Here is a 21298-nt window from a genome sequence, read left to right as displayed (position 1 = left end):
AATTTTGAACAGAAGTGGGGAAAAAAATTACAGCTGAATGTAACGAATAAAAATAATCTTTATCTTTTTTTTTCCCCTTAAAAAGATTTTTTAACTAAAAATATCTGTAATCCACTCAGCTTCCTGTTAAAAACTCACAATGCACAAAACCAGCAGAAATACTTTAAGTTGATAGATTATTTTATAGACAGATGTAGATTTATCATTTGTATCTTTTTTGTACTGCATTTGTTTTAGGCTACAGCTGGGAACCTTCTTTGTATGTAAGGAAGATGATACAGATTTCATTCATTCTAACGTAGTTTCACCTTTTTTAGTCAGCGATCAGACTAAGATAAGAATTCAAAACATGCATCTTACTTTAAAACTAGCCCCACTAAATCAGTACTTTCATCACATAACGATTTAATGTGCCTCTAGAAGGTATAGAAGCTCATTGAAGCCATTACGAAAATGAGGAGAAACACAGTTTTTATGAGTGTAATAAAAATACAATGATCTAGACCATAAACTAATCATCTAGCACTCTGCTTGTGCCACCCAAGTGTAACATTATAAAAGCCCACTCGTTTAGAGAGGAATCCTTACAGTTTGGCAACCCTGTTCATTGGTTCAAAGATACAGCATTTCATTAGAGAGGGGCTGTCTGCATCTCTGAAGATTTCATTAAGCATAAATCCAAATGAAAGTTAATTTAAACAAACAATTTCAAAGTTACTCTGGGGTACAATAATTCTTTTAGGTCATTGTGTGAAAATGTAGAAGTCAAATCTACTAAATCAAGAAGGCAATACAACCTAGTGCCGTCATCCCTGTTACAAGCAATTGTCACTGCATCTCATGTGCTTACCATTGAGATGGGATTTTCACTAAGACTCACAGCTTGTGACTGGAGCACTACAGCATTTTCTTTGTTTCCTTGATAACTTAAATATTAGACCATCAGGCTGCTATCTGGATTTCTTTCCAAATAACGCAGAAGCGGGATGATTCAAAGGCAGTTCGCAGAGTTTTATACTCTTGCCTGTTCACCGCCCCATCTTTAACTTGGTGATGGGTTTTTCAGAAGCCACATCTCCCAAAACCTAACACTTTGCTGTGCTCAGAGTGTCCAGACATGGCCATATGCTAGAAAGTGGCCCCAAGGAGTGTGTCTTTGTAATTAATGAATGAACAGGTAGCACAGACCTGGTCTACACAATCTCAATACAGCCTTCGGAGAAGCGTCTCTGGTTACCAAAGAGACATTTCAGCTGGGCTTGGAGAATAAAGGAGCAGGTTCAGTTGCAAATCCACAGTAATTCATGTAATTCTGAACTTTGTATGCTTGCACAATAGAAAGTAAGTCAATGCATGTGATATAAGAATAAAGAAAATACAAGGTCCTCAGGGCAGAGTTTTTTCTTTTTAGGTAGAGCCCAGCAAAATTAAGCCTTAGACTCTTAAGTGTCTATAAAAACTGAATATATTAAAAAGTATTTATTTATATATATATTATATAATATATATCATATATAAAACTAAACTTATTTAGATCACTTAGCACAGGCAGTTTCGTGTTTGTAATTTACGGTAATACTTCCAGGAGAAGAAGAAATGTTGAGTGGAGTCTTCTGAATGGAAGTGATAAAGTCTGAGTTACATATAGGAGCTCACTGCAGAGCTCTGCAACGCATGCTTTGCTGAAAAAGGAAGACAGTGTATAATTTTCTGTGACACATCTTCCTTCAGCCTATATGCCTAGAGAGTAACATGTTAATGATCTTTAATGAGGTTCTGCTGTATGCATCATTCTCAAAACATTTCTTAGACAAGAATAACACCATCCCTCTCCATTTATTGAAAATTAAAGGCTGAATCCTGCAACCCAAAGATGAGCAGTGTCTTTGACATCCGCAGGATTCCCTGTTGATGAAATCCACTACGTGTAGAGACCTCATGCTGTGGTTATCTAGCATGCCAGTACCATACAAAGGACTTCCTCACTGGCATGAATTATATTTAGTATGAATTACTTGCAAAGGAGCACAGAATTGGTTTTTCAGGTAAGGGGAAAAATAGTCACAAATAGGAGAATCAGTGCCACAACACTGCCACGAATCTGATAAACCACAAGTTTTTGAAAGCTTATATTTTAAAATTTCCTTGTTTATTAGCTTGTAAATAAAATAGTTAATATGAATCCCTTTATTTTTTTCAGACACTTCATCATTTCTAAGCTTCTTTTGATAATGAATGATCCACCCTAAGCCCCTTTTTCAGTCATTTTCTTCTTTAGTTTAGTGATGGGGAAATTACAAGACATGTGCTCTGACCAGACACTCTTCTTTTGACAGGAACTGGTAGAGAAGTTTCTAAAATGTGTTGATTTAAAAGTAGAAAATCGATGGGATAATCAGTTAAGTCCAGCCTGTTCACTAAAAATAACAGGCTAATCACACCAGCTGCTTTCTAGGAGAGATCTCCAGTAAACTAAAGAATTCACTTTTTCAGTCTTTTAGGCTTCCCAAATAGTTGGTAAATGCAATTATTTGGAAAAGCAGATAAACAAGCAAACAAAACCCAAATAATTTCTAATGATAATCAAAACAACACGAATAAACACAACTCCTAAAACAACAACAAAGCAAGGTACTAACCCTTGCTGTCAGATGATATTCATCCCATCACATATCTTGAAAGTAATTAACTCAACTGTGACTTCTTTTGAGTTCTCCATTGGAAATAGGAAACACTGTATTGAATGGAGACAGGCAGAAAATGGTATTTTCTGGAATATTTTAAACCCCAACCCCAAGTTTTAATGGGTTAAAAAAAGGGGGGGAGCTTTTAACTGAAAAAAAAAAATTTGCGGAGAATTCAGGTTTTTGTTATCAACTAGAACTTCACAATGTATGTCAGTCAAAAAGCAACCTTTTTTGTGAAACCTTTTGGTTGAAAATGACTTACCATTTTGATATGAAATGGGTCAAATCTGGCAGTCAGAGTTGCCATTTGCAAAGTCACAGCAGTGCCAGACAGCTAAGCAAATACGTAGGTTGAAAAATTAATGATCAGCAATCTATGTTTAATTAAAAAAATTATCTGACTCTTGCAGTTGAAAAGATGGCTTCAGAGAGGACCATATATAAATATGAGGTTGTCAGACTGGCTCCATGTGTTATGTCCCTGCTGTTGCAGCAACACTTGTTTGGAAGTCAATGGGAAAGGCAAACTCAAGATGACTGTATGTGTTGCAATAACTTCTGCTTTCTCAGAGAGACATAAACTGCTCTTATTCTTCTCAGTAGACTCCTAACTCAAGCCTTATTATTAAATAGTTTAAATACGAGCACAACTTAGTATTGCAGTGCTGACAAAACCACATTAAGGAAGGACAGTACACCAGAATCACCAGTAGTTAGCTTTTCACTTCAGTATTGGAAAGGTGGAACCTAAACAATAAAGGGACAGAAAATTTAAAAGGACCACTTCTAAGTACCTTCTCCAACTGGAGCCATAATTAGAAGTGAGCATGGTAAATGCACACTCCTTTACTGAATGCCTATGGAATTCCTAATGCCATATTTATTTCACATGGTTTGACAAGTTACTAGAGCTCTAGGGGCTACTGTTCTGTGCCTATCTTTCCCTTGCTGTTTTTCTTTTATTAAATTAAAATATGCATATTTTACACATTGAATTGCTTTGTGTCGCTTTTCATCTGCTCTTCTTTCTGAAGGTGAGAACTGATTAGACACGCAGGAAGTCCCACTCCAGGCAAGGAAAATAAAACTTGGGAATCAAGACTGTGTGAAAGCACTGTGTTCTGCACAGAAGAACAAAATGCAGAAAAATAATTTAGTCTGTAAATTAATTTCAGCACTCACAAAACATGCTGAACTGGGAGCACAGAAACCAGCAATTAGAGAAGGGGAGGGTTTGGTACAGTTGTTCTTACTCAGCCCATGGGCTTTGGTACACCGATTTAGCAGGGAGACTCATTCAGCTACAGGGACATGGTCTTCTGCCCACCGGGATTTGCCCTTGAAGATCACTGATGACTAATCCTTTTTACACAGGAAACAATCCACTGACAGTATTTTGTATTTCTTTTGCTGAATTAAAAAACTGGAAGAGAAAAGCAAGTACTGCCAAACAGACATGCAAAGATTTATCATGTCCTGAATACTGCAACTCAGGAATGGGCTTCTTAACATGCTGGTGTGATCTGGGAGGAAAACAATAGTCAGTTTTTGAACTGAGTCTGACAATAAACTCCTGAATATGGGTAGAGAAAAATTATTCTAAAAAAAGTTTTAGATTAAGAAATGCAGGATTGAGGACAATGAAAAGCAAATGGCAACTGAACTCCCTGGCTCAGATCAGGGTTCTGGTCTTTACTCTTGGGACTCTTTCTGCACTTTACATTTAATAGTCTTGCAATAAAAATAGAAAATAATCAAAGGAGCAGAGATGAGGTCTCCCCACTCCCCATAATCACAACAGTGTAAACCTCTGCTCCAGTGAGCTTTCTTTTTGATGTTGGCAATAGATGCCCAGCTTTAACAACAAGGGCGAAGAGCATTCCCAATTTCAAGAGTATTTCATGTATTGGCAAATAGCAGAGGGAAGATGGGGTAATTAAAAGCAGGGGTTTGATTCAGAACATGTAGGATGAAGCTCTTTCTCATTTCCTGGAGGAGCATCCTAATCACAAAGGGGCAGCACCTGAAGTCTGTCTTCTTCGTCCTGTGTCTGACTCAGTGCTGCTCATGAGTGGTATCTGCTCTGTCATCCCTGCCAGACCGGAGCCCTTCAGGGACTAAGGCATCTGGGGAACTATCTAGCCTGAGCTACAGATCTATTCAGGCAAAAGCCAGGGAATTTTCTGGTCCAAACTACAAGTGTTGACTGTATTTAATCTCATGACTTACTGTTGTAGGTGCTTTGAACCTTATTGAACGTCTGCAAAATGAGGAAAACCGTATTTTTCTACTCCTTCTGTAGAAGTTATATAATGTTCATATACTTATTAATTATGTTGGTCGTGGAGGGAGGACATCACAGAAAGACAACAAATACTTACAAAAATATAGATCATATGCAATTTCATTTTCTAAGGCAACTAAAGCATATCCTCTTAAGTCACTTGGCAGGAACTGCCTGGTCCCTCCCTCTATTCCACCTAATATGGTAAAATAAAAAAACATGAAAATGCACTTCCCTCCAAAAAGGGGGAGGGGAAAGAAGGGCAAACGTGGGTAGATTTATGAAAGCAAGGCATAATGTGGGGTATTTTCCAGAGGGAAAAATTATGGCCTCTACAGAAATCTCCATTTGGAGACGATGAACCTTAGCAGACATGCAATTTATAAACTGGCATAATTAAGAACAATTTTTCAGTGCAAGGACAGTTGGTTCTAAATATCCTAACTCCTAGGAATGATTTCTTGCGTATTATCATCCCTTGCTTCTTAGAATACTTTGCAAGTTAAGACATGTACTTCATGTCAAATACTTCATGGAATTATAACCCAGCACATACAGAAAATAATAAAATTTTATGCCTCCAGAATTATTCACAACATGGAACTCCCACTGCGAAAACTTGTTATAGATCAGAAATGTTCTACATCCTCTTTCTTTTGAATTACGTTCAAAGAGATGTTGAATTTTAATAGCGTTATGTGAAAGAGCTGAGTGAAATCTCACTGAAGCTGCTGGACAAAATCATTACCTTTCATTCAAGATAAATGTAAGAAACAAGCAAACTCTTTTATGGAGCCTGATAACTGAAATTACAGAAGTTATCATCAAAAACAAGAGAAACGTGAAGCATATGGACCCATGAGTTTCTCTAGAAACTGATATGCTTAATGCAGAGAGACGCATTAATCAAGGCAAGATGATTAATCCAGATAAGCAGCAAAAATATGTAAAAGGAATAAAGAAACCACCAGCACAGCTCGACAAACTAGCATTGTGATCCTGGTAGAAGAAAAGCTGAAAGAGAGGTTGGGGGTAAAACACTGGGTGAATGAGGTTTGGAAAAAAGAAGTTATTGCCTGTTATTTGATTCTGCCTTTGTTCAAGGAAATAAAACTCTCGACTTTCTTTGTAAATAAAATGGAACTGTATCAAAGCAAAGTCCTATCCTGAGGATGAATTGTCGTTCCAGCTGAGAAGAACACAACCCACAGACCTGGCAAATTGTTTAACCACTCAGGTAAAAATGGATTAATACCATGTGAGGGGAGGCATCCAGTTTTCAAGAAAGGGAATCGTGAGGTGGAATTCCCACTGAACCAAAATAGAATCAATGAAGGAGGTATCTCTCAGAAATAGTAATTGGTAAAAAGAGATGAAAACAAGACCAGATGAAATTAAAAGAAGACTTATATCAGCTGGAGGCTTTTCAAATTAATTAAAGTAGTAGCTGGAAAATTTCCAGGGCGGTCTAAGAGATGACATGCAGGCAGAGTTGAAATCTCTGCTTGAGCCACAAACACAGAGTATCCAGACAGATTAGGAAGCCCTGTGGCAAAACAGATCGATGAGATGACTGACAACACAGCTCCTGCAGGCTAGAAAGTTTTCAAAGAAATAGGTAAGCCAGGAAAGTTGGAACTAACTTGGCACTTGCTGACTTAGAGGAGCTATGCCAAGAATATAAGGAGCTGGAGAAATAAACTGGAGGGACAGAGACAACTGCGGAAGGCTGATGCCTGGAAGTGACCTTATACCATTAGAAAAGCCAGAGTTAAGACTCTTGCCATTTTTACCATTATTATTTTTACAACATATACAAAATTTGTTTGAACACCATTTGAAAATGAACAAGATACAGGAGTCTGGACTACCTCCAGCTCAAAAACTACATATTTGAAAGAAAAACTTCCATCAAACTAATCTCTCTCAGGTCAATATGAAAACCCAAATGAATAGGAAGGTGTACAGAAAATGCTGAGTCTAATGGCCAGCTCTAGTAGCCCAAGTTAGATGGTACTGAAGAACAATACCTGCCCTTCTTCCTCACCTTACCAAAAAGGACATAATCTTCCAAGAAGTGGAAGTGAGATGATTGAAACTGGTCCCCATCCAGTCCCAGATTGGTACTAGGCATGGATCTGCTCACCAGTAGTAAGAATGCTAAACAAGATGAGCTAGGACAAAGCATCATCAATGTTTTATGAAAAAGCTTTGCCTAGTTTGGGACAGAGAAGGCACTGAGCTGACCATGATCTTTGTTCAGATCTGGGCAACTTGAAAACAGTAAATGGGAATTTGATTGCTGAGTGTCTAATAGCACCTGCACAAAAATACTGGGCACTGGATCAACATAACAGGTTTTAGAGGGACCTGCCAATAAAACTAGGAAAAGAGATTATCCAAAACTAAATCATCTGTTTGGTCTTAAATAGAGATAATGGATGGGACCACATGATCATGTAGATGACAGACATGAAGAGCAGCAGACACTGCAGAGCAGTGTCAGAGCTCAGAAACTGGGTTCTTTTTGGAAGAAGCTTCCTCCAGGTGCACCTGTAGCCTTCTTCCCCACCAACAGGCATTTGGTCCATTGGACCACTGAACAGTTGGTCTAAAGTAAAACCTACAAAGTAAGTACTGTGACACTCTACAAATCTGTTCCTAGTGGGCCACGCTGCTTGCTAATGCAGACATAGTCACTGATGGGTGGAAGAATCTAATGCAAGTTTAAGGGAAACTAGGTTTAGACACTGCCTCTCTGGAATTTGAGCATGAAATCTAGACAGGACAAATCAGAATTTCATTACGGATATCAGCTGTGCTGTAAATGCCAAGAAAGTTGTCTTACACTTTCAAGTAAAACAAACACTTTGTAGACAAGTGTTTCCTAGAAATCAGATTGAAATGCCTACAGGAGTGGAAACAATTATAACAGTTTCTTGCTGGGGTAGCCTTTCAGCCAAGATAAAATAGAGTGGCTGATGCCCACCATGCAACTAGGCTCTTGGGAATCTTAGCAGCTAAGTCTCTGCAAAAGTAGGAAGCAATACATCTAGTAAATATCGCCATAGAAGGTGATGCCAAGCTCCAAGAGTTTCTGTTGGACTTGCTAAAGCATGACATTGTGCATTTAGACAAGGAACAGCAGAATAGTCCCAGGTCTCCCTGGAATCAGTCACTCCTCACTATCAGTCAGAAAACTGCTTCACTGAGCACACAAAAGGGGAAAAAAGCAACACAGCTCAGCAACAGCTGGTATTAAGTGGAGGAGGGAGAGGGAGGAGAACCACTGAGAAGATGTATCAGGAATGAATAACTGAATCTTTAAACAATCCCTGGTGGCAGCACCACTGTCTGCATAAACTACAGAAAAGTGTATTCAAGTAAACATCAAAGGATTCTGCTCTGGCTGGAGTTAATACTCTATTTTCCATAGCAAGTTCAGGTTTCCCTGCTTTAACTTAAAATAGGTACTATTAGGTGAAAAATGGGTGTAAACTTTGTTCCTGCATCTGGACATAAACTGCAAAAACTTCAAGCCGTGGCTTTTGACTTGTACAATGGACCTACTACATTTCAGCGGTTATGGACGCAGTGTTCTGCAAGGAGTTAATCTCTCCTGGCTTGTTTATTGCACCTGGTTGATACCCTGGGCCGTGTAAAAAGCTTGGGACAGGAACCGGCACATTGACATGTGATCTGTAGGAAGTTTAAATTTAAGAAAAGTGGGTGATGGACCTATCTGACATAGGTAGATTGTAATGTTCAAGTGACAGACATCATCAAAATAAATGTAAGAAACAAACTTTTCTATGGAACCTAATAGAAGAAACAATAAAAGAATACCACATCAAAAATGGACACACAGCCACACTTGAGCAAAAGCTGAACCACAGTTGCCAAATGGTTTCCGTGGAGATGTATACAGCAAATCTGGTGGGAAGACGGAGTGAACTTTCACTGATGGGTAACTGGGAGGAGAAATAGCTAAAAAGAGCAGAAGGAAAGTGAAGGAAAGTGAAGACTCTCCACTCACAAATAGCATGAAGAAAGAAAGTCTCAAGAAAGAGACCTTTTGAGTACAAAGTTGCAATGAAGAAGATTGGATCACAGAACAAAGAAATAAGGTTTCAGTTCTAGTCACTCTGTGTCACTCTGTTGCCTAACTGTTCAAATTAGAAAGGAAGAAGAACAAAATACATCGTTCATATTATGTTGGTATGATTAATTCTGATTTCTGTGTCAGCAGCAGTGCTTATACAAAGTTTGTTCTTTAAATACCTCCTTTAAAAATGAGAACATACATTTTTTCAACATGTAAAGGTGTAGTTATCTAGAAAAATATACAAAACATAAATATACAAATATGCAAAAATTTACAATTAAAAACCCTGGGCCTTAGGAATCATAAAACATCATTACAGAATAGCTAACACGGTATTTGATTTTGCATGTTTAATTTAAGAAACACATTTTCAAGTATCATGCCTGATATAAGGAATCCACTCGCCAAAGGAAAAAAGATACTGAAGACAAAAATCACAAGCTACTTGAAAATTTAAGCCAGAACAGCAGCTCAACTGACTTCAAGCAGAAAGAACTTGCTCTGGACTTCTAAAAACCAGGCCCAAAATATCTCAGACTGAGCATTTAAATATCCAGGCACCCAAAATCAAGCAAACTTTTTGAAAATGTCTCGTTTCCTCATCAGAGACAGTAGGAAATTGTTACATGAAATGTGTCTTTAATAGGGATCAGTTAACACTTTCTAATAATAGACCAAATGATGCAGATGAAGAGAGAAGATGATTTCAACTGATGCAAGCTCCTAAAATACAATGGCACTTCTGAAATTTTTATGTAGATATTCTTTATTTTCAGAACAAAAGTTTCTAAATTCATAATGCAAAACAACAAAAAAACCCCATATGTTTGTGTTGACAGTAAGCCCCAGTTGACCTCCTCCTCAAACAGCTTCAGTAAGCTTTCAGGCACACTTTTACACTTACAAAGGAATGCCTAATATAGTGTATCCATCACACAATCGCACACACCTAGCCTGGCAGCGTATGCATGTCCAAATCCGACGGCTGCATGAGCACATAAAAAAACTGCATGCAAAGTAAGCTCATATTTGTGCATTAGTAACTACTGCCTTTAGCCCCAGTCCTGCAAAAAATTATGCACCTACTTAACTTTATGCAGCAGGGTCTTAACACAGTCTTTAACTCAGCTACCTGTGGTAGGGAAAATGCGTAAGAATTGAAGCATTTTAGGGAACTGGGGCATGTGAGAAGTAGGTTTCAATGGAAAAATTCACAGCACATAGTGTTAGGTCCTTTTTGATCTGGAGAATGACAATGAATTCTGGCTACACTCTTCAGAAGGTCAGGCCTTCTGAAAATCATCCAGTCCTTGGCAGCAGTTTAATTACGAGACCTGGCCTGAAGTTTGGCACTAAAATATGAATACTTTGGCCTGAGGTTTTCAATATAATTTCCAGATCAACTATTTCTTAGTAGGGCTTGTCATATACATAAATGTCTTTAATATCCATGTACTAGATTTTAAAAACACATTTGAACTAAGGTTTTTCCACCTTTTGTGACTCAAACACAACAGATTTTTTTATACCTTACATTTCTAGAAGCACAGGAAAACATTTGACTTGTAACAAAAATTCAGTTTACAAAGAGATGTTTAACTTACCTGCCAGAAGTCAGCGACAGTAGCAGGGAGAGGGCCCTGGGTGGCAATATATGCTGGGTTTCGGGGGTCATGGTCCATCTGGAATAAGGAGAGAGAACACAGACTGGTTTTATTTAAAAGAAAATCCCTTGCTGTTTTAGAGACAGAAAGTATGCGAGGGCAGAAACAAGGGACTTCCTAAAGGACTGTCATGTCCCGCCATCCTTTATTGGCAAGCAAAGATTTTTATTTCTATTTATAAGCTCAGAGGAGACCTTTTTCCACAAAAGACTGATGTTACCAGATGAATTTCAGCACACATGATGAGCAATGTCCTATGTCCTCAAAATGCAGCATAAGATCATTTATGGTGGTTGACAAAGGCATTGATTTGAGATGAGTACTCGTGGTTTCATAGCAACCTAGGAGCCATTTGAAACATTTTTCTACACTGAGTGTTAAGAATGCTCCACACATCTAAATATGTTCTTCATTTCCACCATGCCAGTCAAGGGCACATGTAACTAAAAACCAGCAAAAATGGGGAACAAATTCAGTTTCTGGCTTTTTCTGGTTAGCTGATTTATCTAAATGCATGGATTTGGCCTCAATAGAGGAAGTTCTGCTTAAAGACCTTCATTATTACATTTAATTCAAGGAGCAGAAAATTCACTGAGCAGAAAAAATAAAGAATCTAAGAAACAAAGCCATCAAGAGTAAATAGGATTAGCGTGTTACAATGAATGTTTTCGAACTGATGGGTGGTTTTCTTGGTTCTAAATCTTAGGACCCATTCTGCTGAAAAAGAAGATCTGCTGATGGGATTAAAAAACAAACAAACTCATTCTAACCCTGAACTGGGCAAGACAAAACTTTGAACATAAAGAAAAGAGACCCAGTTCAGCTCTCAGATGTGTGGGTGTGACTCAGTGACACTGAAGTCGGCGGGAGTTAACTTATACCCATGTAGCTGAAGGCAGAATTTGTCACAATATACGATTCTGTTCCATAAGTAAAGATCTGAATAAGAATGAATGTGAGTCACATTTGCATTAAGAGGCATCTACTGAATTTATTCATAGCCTATCAAAATTTTCAGTGATGGTACATGTCAGCGTAAAAGAAGGCACCTCATAATTATGTGCAACATAAAAGAGGGAAGAACCATAAAAGAACAGATGTAAGTTATTCTAACAGAACAACATGATGAATGTTGCAAAAAGGAAGAGAACACTTTTATGTTTCTAATTTTCTGATGTATAATTAAGTCGGACTTAATATTAAAATTCTCCATGACAACACAACACAGGTAGAATGAAGTCACTGAATCCATTTAGAATAAAAGCTTACTTCTGATTCACCACCCATAGTTACAAAAACCCTTGACCAGGATGTCTATAATACCATCATTTTATTCTGAGCTTCATTGAGATGCTTTTATCAGCAAATAACTCTTCACAACAAGCAATTGCTCACAACAAATTTCAACCTTGCTTTCTTTGCCTTTTTACAAAAGCAATTCTGATAGCAGGGTATTTACTACTGTGGGTATTTTGAGATCAGGAAAAAACTAGATTTCTTCAGAAAGCATTATTAGCAAAAAAACCTTAGGAACTATTTCAAAATGGGCAACTTTTTTTTGTTTTTGTAAGAATTGAGACACTGAACTAAACACAGCTGAAAACAACAGCAAATGTGATTAAGCAAAGTCAGGCTTAAAGATTATTTTTGCTCCATTATGGTTGAAATAATTTCTGTTGTTGTTTTGTTTTGAATCCCACAGAGATCTATAGGATTTAATCATGTGCTTAAATGTTTTCCTATGCTGGAACTAAGAATCTTAGGTTAGAAAAATCGACCTGCACCATGGAGGACTCACTACTCCCAGTGGAAACTGTTGTAGGCTGCATCCACTTGAAAATGACGTCACTTGTCTAGCAGGCGAGAGCCTGACTTGGAAATGTAACCGACAGTGAATACACAAACTTTAGAAAAATAATAATTTACTTTGAATTTCTTCTTAAACTAAATTCTTTTGTATGTAGACAGGCCAGAAAACAAAGGCAGAAGAAATCAAGGATGATGCAAATAGCGCTGTCATGGAGGAAATACTTCTCAATGTTCAGCTGATAAATCAGGAATAGGCCAATCTTGGCATTTCAGCATTAATCAACCTCTGTCACAAAGGTGCTGTTGGAACGTGGCAAACATTACAATAAGCACAGAGTAGTGAAGTGTATCAGCAGTTTAACAATAATTCAAAAGACAATTACAATTATTACATTCCAAGCACATTGTGTTGCACAGAAAACAATTATGAGCACAAACTCTTCTTGCTTGGAGCAAATAGAAGATGGCAGAAAGCCCTATCACACCATTAAATGATCTTTAACTGAACAAAAATAAAAGCAAAGATTAAACTAATTAAAAGAAATTCCTGGTTTCATCAATTTTCTATTATATGTACTGTTTTAAAGGCCACATATTTCAAGAAAAGTGTGAAAAATCACTACTCTGGTCACATTCGATTTAACGTGAGTAGGTGACTGCAAGGGATGGTTCTTGAATGTTTTTGTTATGTTCTTTTTTATTCTCTCAAGGTCACCAAAACCACCAAGGGCATCTTAATCTATCAAAGTTAACAAAAGTTTGAATAAAGAAATAAAGTCAGTAATGGGTTTTAAACTAACTAATCAAGGATCAAGTAAAAGGCTTTTTTTTATGTCAGTAGTCATTATCTTCTTTCAAGAATACCTCAGATTTCTCACTTCACAAAAATAAAACAGAGACTGTATTCTCCAGAGAAGAATAGAGAACAGCAGGCTCAATACTATCAAGTATTAAAACAAAAATCGACTGTTTGCTAACATTTTACATTGGAACAACCTTCAGAAACCACCTAATAGTAATTGTTCAAAAAGAACAAGATTTTTCCCTCTATGTCCCCATCAAAGCACAGAGTTCACAAGACATCAGAACTGGATCGAACAGCCATTTTTGGGAAGAAAAAGCTGCTATTATTACAAATGTTCTGCTATGGTGGAATTCTCATTTTCTGCTGCAATACAACAAGGCAAGTCTGGTGACAATGTTTCAATCTATTTTTCCATGATTTTGTATTAGGGAAAGTAAGGGATCAAGGATTACTATAACTGACCATGCAATTGACTGTGGTGATTTCCGTCACTACCAATGTCAAAAGCAAACGGAAACAAAAAGGAGAAGCATTCAGATTTCTTGTTGGAAAAGAAATACTATAGAGAACTGAATGAAAAAGTCCCTATATATTAGATAGGTGAGTGCCACAACTTGTGTTTTTCTACAGGGCTTTGTAATGAAAGTTGACTTACAGTATCTTAAAGTAGGAAAATATATAAAGAACACAGTATCACATTTAGTTGCATCTTTGTTAAATTAATATCAGACCACAATTCCACCTTTGCTTTACTAGAGAATAAAAGCTACTCCTTCAGTTTTTCCTGCAAGAGTTCTGCTATCCAGTTGCCTTATCCTAGGACTTTGCAAGGATTCCCTGAAGAACTCTGAATTTTGTTGAGTTTTTAGATAGAGATCGTGCTGCTGCATGATTTCACTGATAATGCAGATGAAATACAGCAAAATCAATACATTCTGGGAGTAAATCCTCAAATTTATTGTATTTGGACTTGAGAGCGGTACATATAGATTCCTGTTAAGTAGTCTTCTAAAACTGTAAACTGAAGTAAAAGTGTCAATAGGCATCAATGACCATTTTGAAATCTCATGTAAATGATACACTGATTCATTCCTGCCCTTTACCTTCCCTCTGAGCTTGACAGATCCTTACTTTCCACTTTCCACACAGAAAGATGCTGTGTGAGATGTGGTCTCAGTCACACCAATCTAAATCCTCTGAGTCCAGCTGAAATATTCCTAAATCATACGAGATCAGAATGAGATCCAGCGTAGACCAAATATGACAGAAAGAAAGTTGAACTCTGATTAACACCTTAAAATTTTGTGTGGATTCAAGCTACTGTGTAGTTTCCAGATTTAATGTGTTTATAATAGCAATATAATCTACTTTCATGCATGTATTTATTACACAGAGTATAGACAGTCTCTAAAAGTAAAAAAGTATATTTGTTTTTGTAAAAGAAAGCACATTCAGCAAATGCAGATGAACTTTGTGATCACATTCATCTCAGCATTAAAATTAAAAAGGTAGACTAGTCCTCATCTTCATGTTTGAATTAAAATTTAAAACAATTTTTAAATCCTTCCTTTAAAACGCCTAATGGAATAAAAGATGTAAATCTGGTTGTGAATGCCATTATGAATTTCAGAGTCTATTCTTGGTGATGAAATTTGTATGCTGTGTTTGAACAAACTGTCATGCTAATGACATTCCTCAGTCTGGTGTCTTCAATAATAAGCAAACTGAGTTTTTAAATGTAGTTGATGGGATTTTTTCTCTCTCAGACACCCTATGAGGAAAAACAGAATTCCCATTTACTTTCATGACCTCTGATTTAAAAGCAAAGATTGCACATTATTTACTACTGGATGATTTTCCCGAAATTTAATGAGGACTAAGTACAAATATGACAGATGTAATTATCACAGTTTTATTCTGCACAGTCAGGGTCTCCTTGTGCTGTAATTGCAAGCCTTTCATTCAGCTGCCGATAGCAGAGTTATTATCATAGTACTTTATGTTATTTCAGAGAGGAGGGAAACAGATTTCTACCTCACTTTTACCCTGCAAATTTCTCCTAAGGACTCATTTTCTCTGGCCTCACGCTACAGTGAAATTAAATACCTACAGGAAGAACTTGGACTAAATCTCTGCTGATTCTCCTCACCCACTCTCAGCCATGGTGAGGCCATCAATCTAACCCCAGTTTTTACAATATATTGGAAGGAAAGGAGGTCTTGAGGGGGGTAGCATTTTTTAGAAGGAAGAAACATGTGGGCAGGTGGCCAGCTCATTGTCTAGCACGGGGATTTTTTTCTGATGTACTGCTGCACTCATTTAGACTTAAGTTAAGGTTGAGTGAGCCCCAGCTGGAGACTGGACCACTGACCCAGAAGCGGGAGATACCCAGTGACATGTACATGACTGGAAGCCTTGCTTTCCGAAGCTCAAATATAATTATTTTATTTTACACTACTCCCTCACCAGACAGCTCACACACGCAGGGAGAAAAGACCCTCCTCCAGTCAGTTCAGACCATACTGATCCTGTGCTATTAATGCCCATCTTGCAGCTCACTACAGTGCTTACTCCTAGCTCAAGCGCTGCAAGGCGCAAATGCACCAAAAACATCACTGTATTGACATGATAATTATTGAAGTTACTTAAGTTGAAAGGGAGCAGTCTGAAGGAAAGAAATGGTAGAATTTTTGCAAGAGCGAATAAAGGCAGACTTACTGGTACTCCACATCCACTGTACACTTACAAAGACGTTGATTAAATGTCTCAAATAAACAGCAATAGTAATAGCATGTATGTCCAGCTCAGGATGCAGTGGCTGCACAGCCACAGTAAATACTGCAGAATCAAGTGCCCAATATAATATTCCAGTAGGCTTCTGAGGTGGGAAGCAGGACTGAAAGTCTCGGTCACTCCTATATTCTACCTCATTATACAAAAGCAATACCAGATTAACAAATACATTTATGCTAACCTGAAGATATTTAATTTGTCTTGAAATGAAACAGTTTGCAGGGAATCCTTCCAAACTATGGGCTTGCAAAGTAGTGATTTCCTCCTACCAACCTCCCACTGCATCACCTTCAGGAAACACACATTTTATCTATTGCTTTCAAAATAGCAAAATGGCTATTGACTTAGTGAAACAAACTCACAAAACCATCTGGAGCATCTCTTTCCTTGGAATAAAAGGTCATCTACACAAATGTGGGCTGTGGCACTCCTTCCCACACAGTAGGGTCCCTATCCAACCAGGAAGAAGAGGAACTCAAGAGTTTCTCTTGGCAGTTTTCCATGGCTATGCAAGACACTGGGTGCTTGTCCCAGCTTAATGAAACACTTGTGCACCCATTTATCTCTGGGCATAAAAATATTTCTGTAAGAGATATAGAGACAATCATAAGAATTTTGCTTCATCAGTGTGATTTGTTTTATTGGACAAAACTGTTGAGTCTGGGAAAGCTACAAAAAAGAAATACCTTCTAACTTTCCAGAAGAAAACACCCTTAAGTGCCAGACGGAAAAGCAAGATTACAACCCCCTGTAAAACCATGAGAGTTAAAGCTGTGGAAGCAGAGACCCTCTGCCTGCATTAGCTTCAGGCATCCTGACAAAGCAAACCTCTTCCCAGTTATGCCAATGGGATACATTGGTCCTGCCTCTCCACCCCCAACGCTACTTAATCTAATACTTTTCTCATCAGTGTATTTAATTACCAGCATTACAATTGCAACAGGCATACACACACATGCACAAATTTATCCCTCCCCCAACCAAATTTGGGTACTAAAACCAGTTAAGGTGTGTCTACAGAGACTTTTGGGCAGGTTGCAGAAGGCCACCTTGGTTATTTGGTACAAACACAGCACCTGCACCGCTGCCAACACTGAACCTGGCTTAGCACTGTCTACAGATGCTGTAATTCCACTTCTGCACCATGTTGTAGTCACGCGAATTACAACCAAGCTCTTACAAGAATACAGTATCTCACTTCCAGTTAACACCTCCCACTCCTGTGCTTGCCACAAAACCTCTCAGCTTCTACTATCAAATTAAGGCTTGACCAAGCGTAAATCACTGAATCTGCCCTGAAGACAGGCAAACAGAGCACTGGAGCCCTGGAGCTGGACCTCTGTGCATGACTTTACAAGCAGGATACATATTCCTTGGGAGTGCCAAGTTACTCCTGTCTCCTGATCCTGGGGCCAGCTAGAGCTTGGTCTAGCCAGAGACATACTTAAAAGTAGTCTAAAAACTGCTCTAATCTGTGCGCATCTACCTCTGTTCTCTAAAATGGCAGCTGGCAATCCCTGAAGCGTGCAGGTGCTTTGGTTTACCCTCTACCGTAAGTCAAAGGCAAAAGCATCCTGAAGATGTTTGTTAGGTTCTGTGTATCTTTTAACTCTTTGAATAAAACATTTTTGTATGTTCAAGGAAATGAAACTTTTGAACTCTGATGAAAGTAACAAAAACAAAGCTCAGAGAACACTTTCTATGTAGTTGTGTTTTTTTTAAAGGAAAAAAAGTATTGTCAACAACACTGGGAGGAAGCAGCCTGTAATTTCATGCTGTTGCAAATTGTCAGCTGCCTTGCCCACACAAAGTGATTTAACTGGGGGAGTGATACTCCCCAGGAAAATGAGCCAGTAATGGCATACACAGCCCACTGCAGCGAGATCTAATTCTCCATCCTAGGTTCTTTCTCATAGTTTCCCTATAATAACTTTTAGTGCCTAATTAATGTGAATAAGAACCATGAGCAAAAGTGACTCCAATACTAGCAGTCTCATGGAGATCAAGGACACAGTGCCTTTTTCCCCCTTCAAACGGATATCACGACACTTCCATTGAGATGCTATGACAGGGCAATGCTACTGGCTCTATCATACCTGTTTTGTGTCTAAAAATAGAGACCTTTTCTCTCTATCACCTTTCACAGACAAGAAAGGACTCATATTCAGCTTATGTAGGATGAGAAAAGGCAGCTGGGCCACGCTGGAGTATTTGGAGGCAAAAATTGGATTGACCTATTTTGCAGTTTGAATGAATACATAAGTGGTAAGGAATCTCATTCTTGCTTTCAAAACAGCGAGCTCAGAGAAGAACTGGGAGAGCTAGAGAAACACAAAGCTATTCATCTGTAGGGCAACAGAGGAAAAGAGGTAAGAGGAAACGTCACTTCCTGCTGCAGAAGTTCAGAAGCCTGTGGAGCTCAGCTCTCCACAACTACAGAAACCACTCCTCCTACAGCAGTAGCTAGTAAGAGAAAGCAAAAAAGAACAAGCAAGTTTTGCCTCCTCAGAGAAGGAAAAGCTCCACTAAGGGTGTATAATTGAATGTATAATCTGTAAGTTAATAATATCAAGTACAGAAAACCTGGCAGTATTACAAGGTAGATCAACAACTATCCAGTGACTTCTTTTTCTTAGTACATAAACTTCAAGGGTATTGCATACATATGTAGAAGATTTCTTTCTCTTCAATTTGAAAGGACAGCCTGAGACATCAGCATTGTGAGGTGCTCACAACCTGAGGTTGCACAACTTGAGCAGTGAGGTGCCTCAAGTAAGCATATTTTAACAACAAGGAAAGACAGGGACTGACTATTTGGATTATTTCTCATAGATTACCATACTTACAATTGGGCTAGCATTGATGTAGTCTGAATTGTCGTGGCTATTTTCAGCTTTCAGACATATCCTGGAATGATCATCTGCAAAGGAGAAATAAAGAGAAGAAAGTTTCTATACAAGTATTCTACCCATTTTAAGTTAAACAATTCAAAGTCCGATTAATGTGCATTTCAAGACAAGCAAACAGGGTAAATATCAGAAAGGATATTTCCTTCTGACTCCTAACCGCACATAGTCTTGATACAGCCACAGAGTCACAGCCTGACTCAGGAATGAAGCTCTAGGATATTTCAGAGGCTGAGTATCAGAAAGCATGTCTTCATGAGATGCACCATAATGTGTTACAACGTCTCATAGGAAAAAGGGGAATCTCTACTGCTCAGCGAGTTTAAGATCTAAACTAGGCAAATCGCTAGGAAAAACTAGTATTATAGAAAACACTCCTGTGTTTGCAGGGTCATGGAAGAAGTAAGCTGATGGACTTCGTCCATCTGGCTTCTCTACAAAATGAACAGCAGAAACATTGAAGTACAGTTGAGAGCTGGACAGTAAGTTGCTGTCCTGAACAAAGACCAGTGCTGTGTGGTGCTATGCTGGTGATGTGGGGAGACGATATGACTTGGGGATGATTGTCGGAGAGAGAAAATGCTGATAACAACTGCATCTAAAAGTACGACTGGAGCACATATAGACGTTGTACACTGCTGGTAATGTAGCTAGTTCAGACACCACTAGTAAAGAAAACAGCAGCTCTGGACATAGACTTACTCATGTTGTTTGCCCATCATCAAGTTCCTTTTATCACTCTTTAACTTGTATTTCTACTGGTACTAGCTCAAGTATGCTTAGAGCTGGTACACCTCAAATTCTAGTTCTTTTTTTTTACTTCAGGACGTATGTAATGGATGGGTTTTATTTGTCTGTATTTAGACAGTGACAATGCAGATGTCTGCATCCGTTCCAGTCATCTAGACTCACTTTCTGCTAAGAGAAAAGAAATATTTCTATGTCATGAATCATCTCATCCTAATGTAGCTGTCTCAAACAGGCCAAATAGCACTTGAGAAGTGCCCGTTTCTTTCCATTGACTAAAGAAAGACTAGACCACATGCAGAAAATTTATGTGAGAGATGTCCAAGTCTTTACATATGAATCTCAAACAACTTATACATGATACATAACCAGCACAATTCATACTTCTCAGCAAACCTACCCTGTACCCTATTGTGGTGAGACGTCGTGGAACTACCCTTTCTGTAACCCTCCACAGCTGAACATGAATACTGATGTTTTGAGAGGATCTTTCCACCAATTATTCAAATAGACAAAATAAGAATACACGAATACACCCTGTCCCCCTTTCTATCTTGTCTAGTGGTCCGTGACACCATTCTTAACAGCAGAATTATAAGCTGGCTTTTTAAACTACTAAGTACCAATCATTATTTTAATAATGAGGAACAACAAATGTAAGCACCACACAAGAAAGTAGAGACAGAGGGTTTCGGCTCTGCTTAGGTTTATTCACCAGTAATGTCGTGGCAGTTCAATAGGTGAGCAAGAGAAAGGTGTGCTTGTATGAGTGTTGTTTATAGTCACTCAATCTCATCAGCAAAATTTAACCCACTAATGTGAGCAACCTTCTCATGGAATAAGATTAGAGGTGAACAAGTCATGCCAAATGAATGAAGAGCCATTCTTTCCAGTTAACTGGAAGTTAGCAAATGTGATGCCTATCTACAAGAAGGGATGGAAGGAGGATCTGGGGAACTACAGGCCTGTCAGTTTGACCTCGGTGCCGGGGAAGGTTATAGAGCAGAACATCTTGAGTGCCATCACGCGGCACATACAAGACAACCAGGTGGTCAGACCCAGTCAGCAAGGGTTCATGAAAGGCAGGTCCTGCTTGACCAACCTGATCTCCTTCTATGACAAGGTGACCCACTTAGTGGATGAGGGAAAGGCTGTGGATGTTGTCTACCTAGACTTTAGTAAAGCCTTTGACACTGTTTCCCACAGCATTCTCCTGGAGAAACTGGCTGCTCATGGCTTGGATAGGCGTACGCTTTGCTGGGTAAAAAACTGGCTGGGTGGCCAGGCCCAAGGAGTTGTGGTGAATGGAGTTCAATCCAGTTGGTGGCTGGTCACAAGTGGTGTTCCCCAGGGCTCAGTTTTGGGGCCAGTTCTGTTTAATATCTTTTTCAATGACCTGGATGAGGGGATCGAGTGCACCCTCAGTAAGTTTGCAGAGGACACCAAGTTGGGCGGGAGTGTTGATCTGCTCGAGGGTAGGAAGGCTCTGCAGAGGGAC

The 21298-nt window shown here is 38.6% G+C and overlaps 1 protein-coding gene across 1 annotated transcript in view; it reads right to left on the bottom strand.

The window, feature by feature from the left end:
- Nucleotides 1-21298, bottom strand: part of PTPRN2 (protein tyrosine phosphatase, receptor type, N polypeptide 2) — a 416744-nt gene that overhangs the window by 32632 nt on the left and 362814 nt on the right. The window contains exons 13-14 of the mRNA XM_009329894.1: nucleotides 18994-19067; nucleotides 10681-10758 (exon numbers count right to left, since the gene is read on the bottom strand). Of these exons, the coding sequence (XP_009328169.1) occupies nucleotides 10681-10758; nucleotides 18994-19067 (152 nt within the window). The remainder of the gene's footprint in view (nucleotides 1-10680; nucleotides 10759-18993; nucleotides 19068-21298) is intronic.

Source organism: Pygoscelis adeliae, unplaced genomic scaffold, assembly GCF_000699105.1.
Source record: "Pygoscelis adeliae isolate BGI_AS28 unplaced genomic scaffold, ASM69910v1 Scaffold238, whole genome shotgun sequence".
In the NCBI taxonomy this organism is placed as follows: Eukaryota; Metazoa; Chordata; class Aves; order Sphenisciformes; family Spheniscidae; genus Pygoscelis; species Pygoscelis adeliae.
Note: the sequence above shows the minus strand (reverse complement) of the source record. Positions and strands in the feature narration are given on the sequence as shown.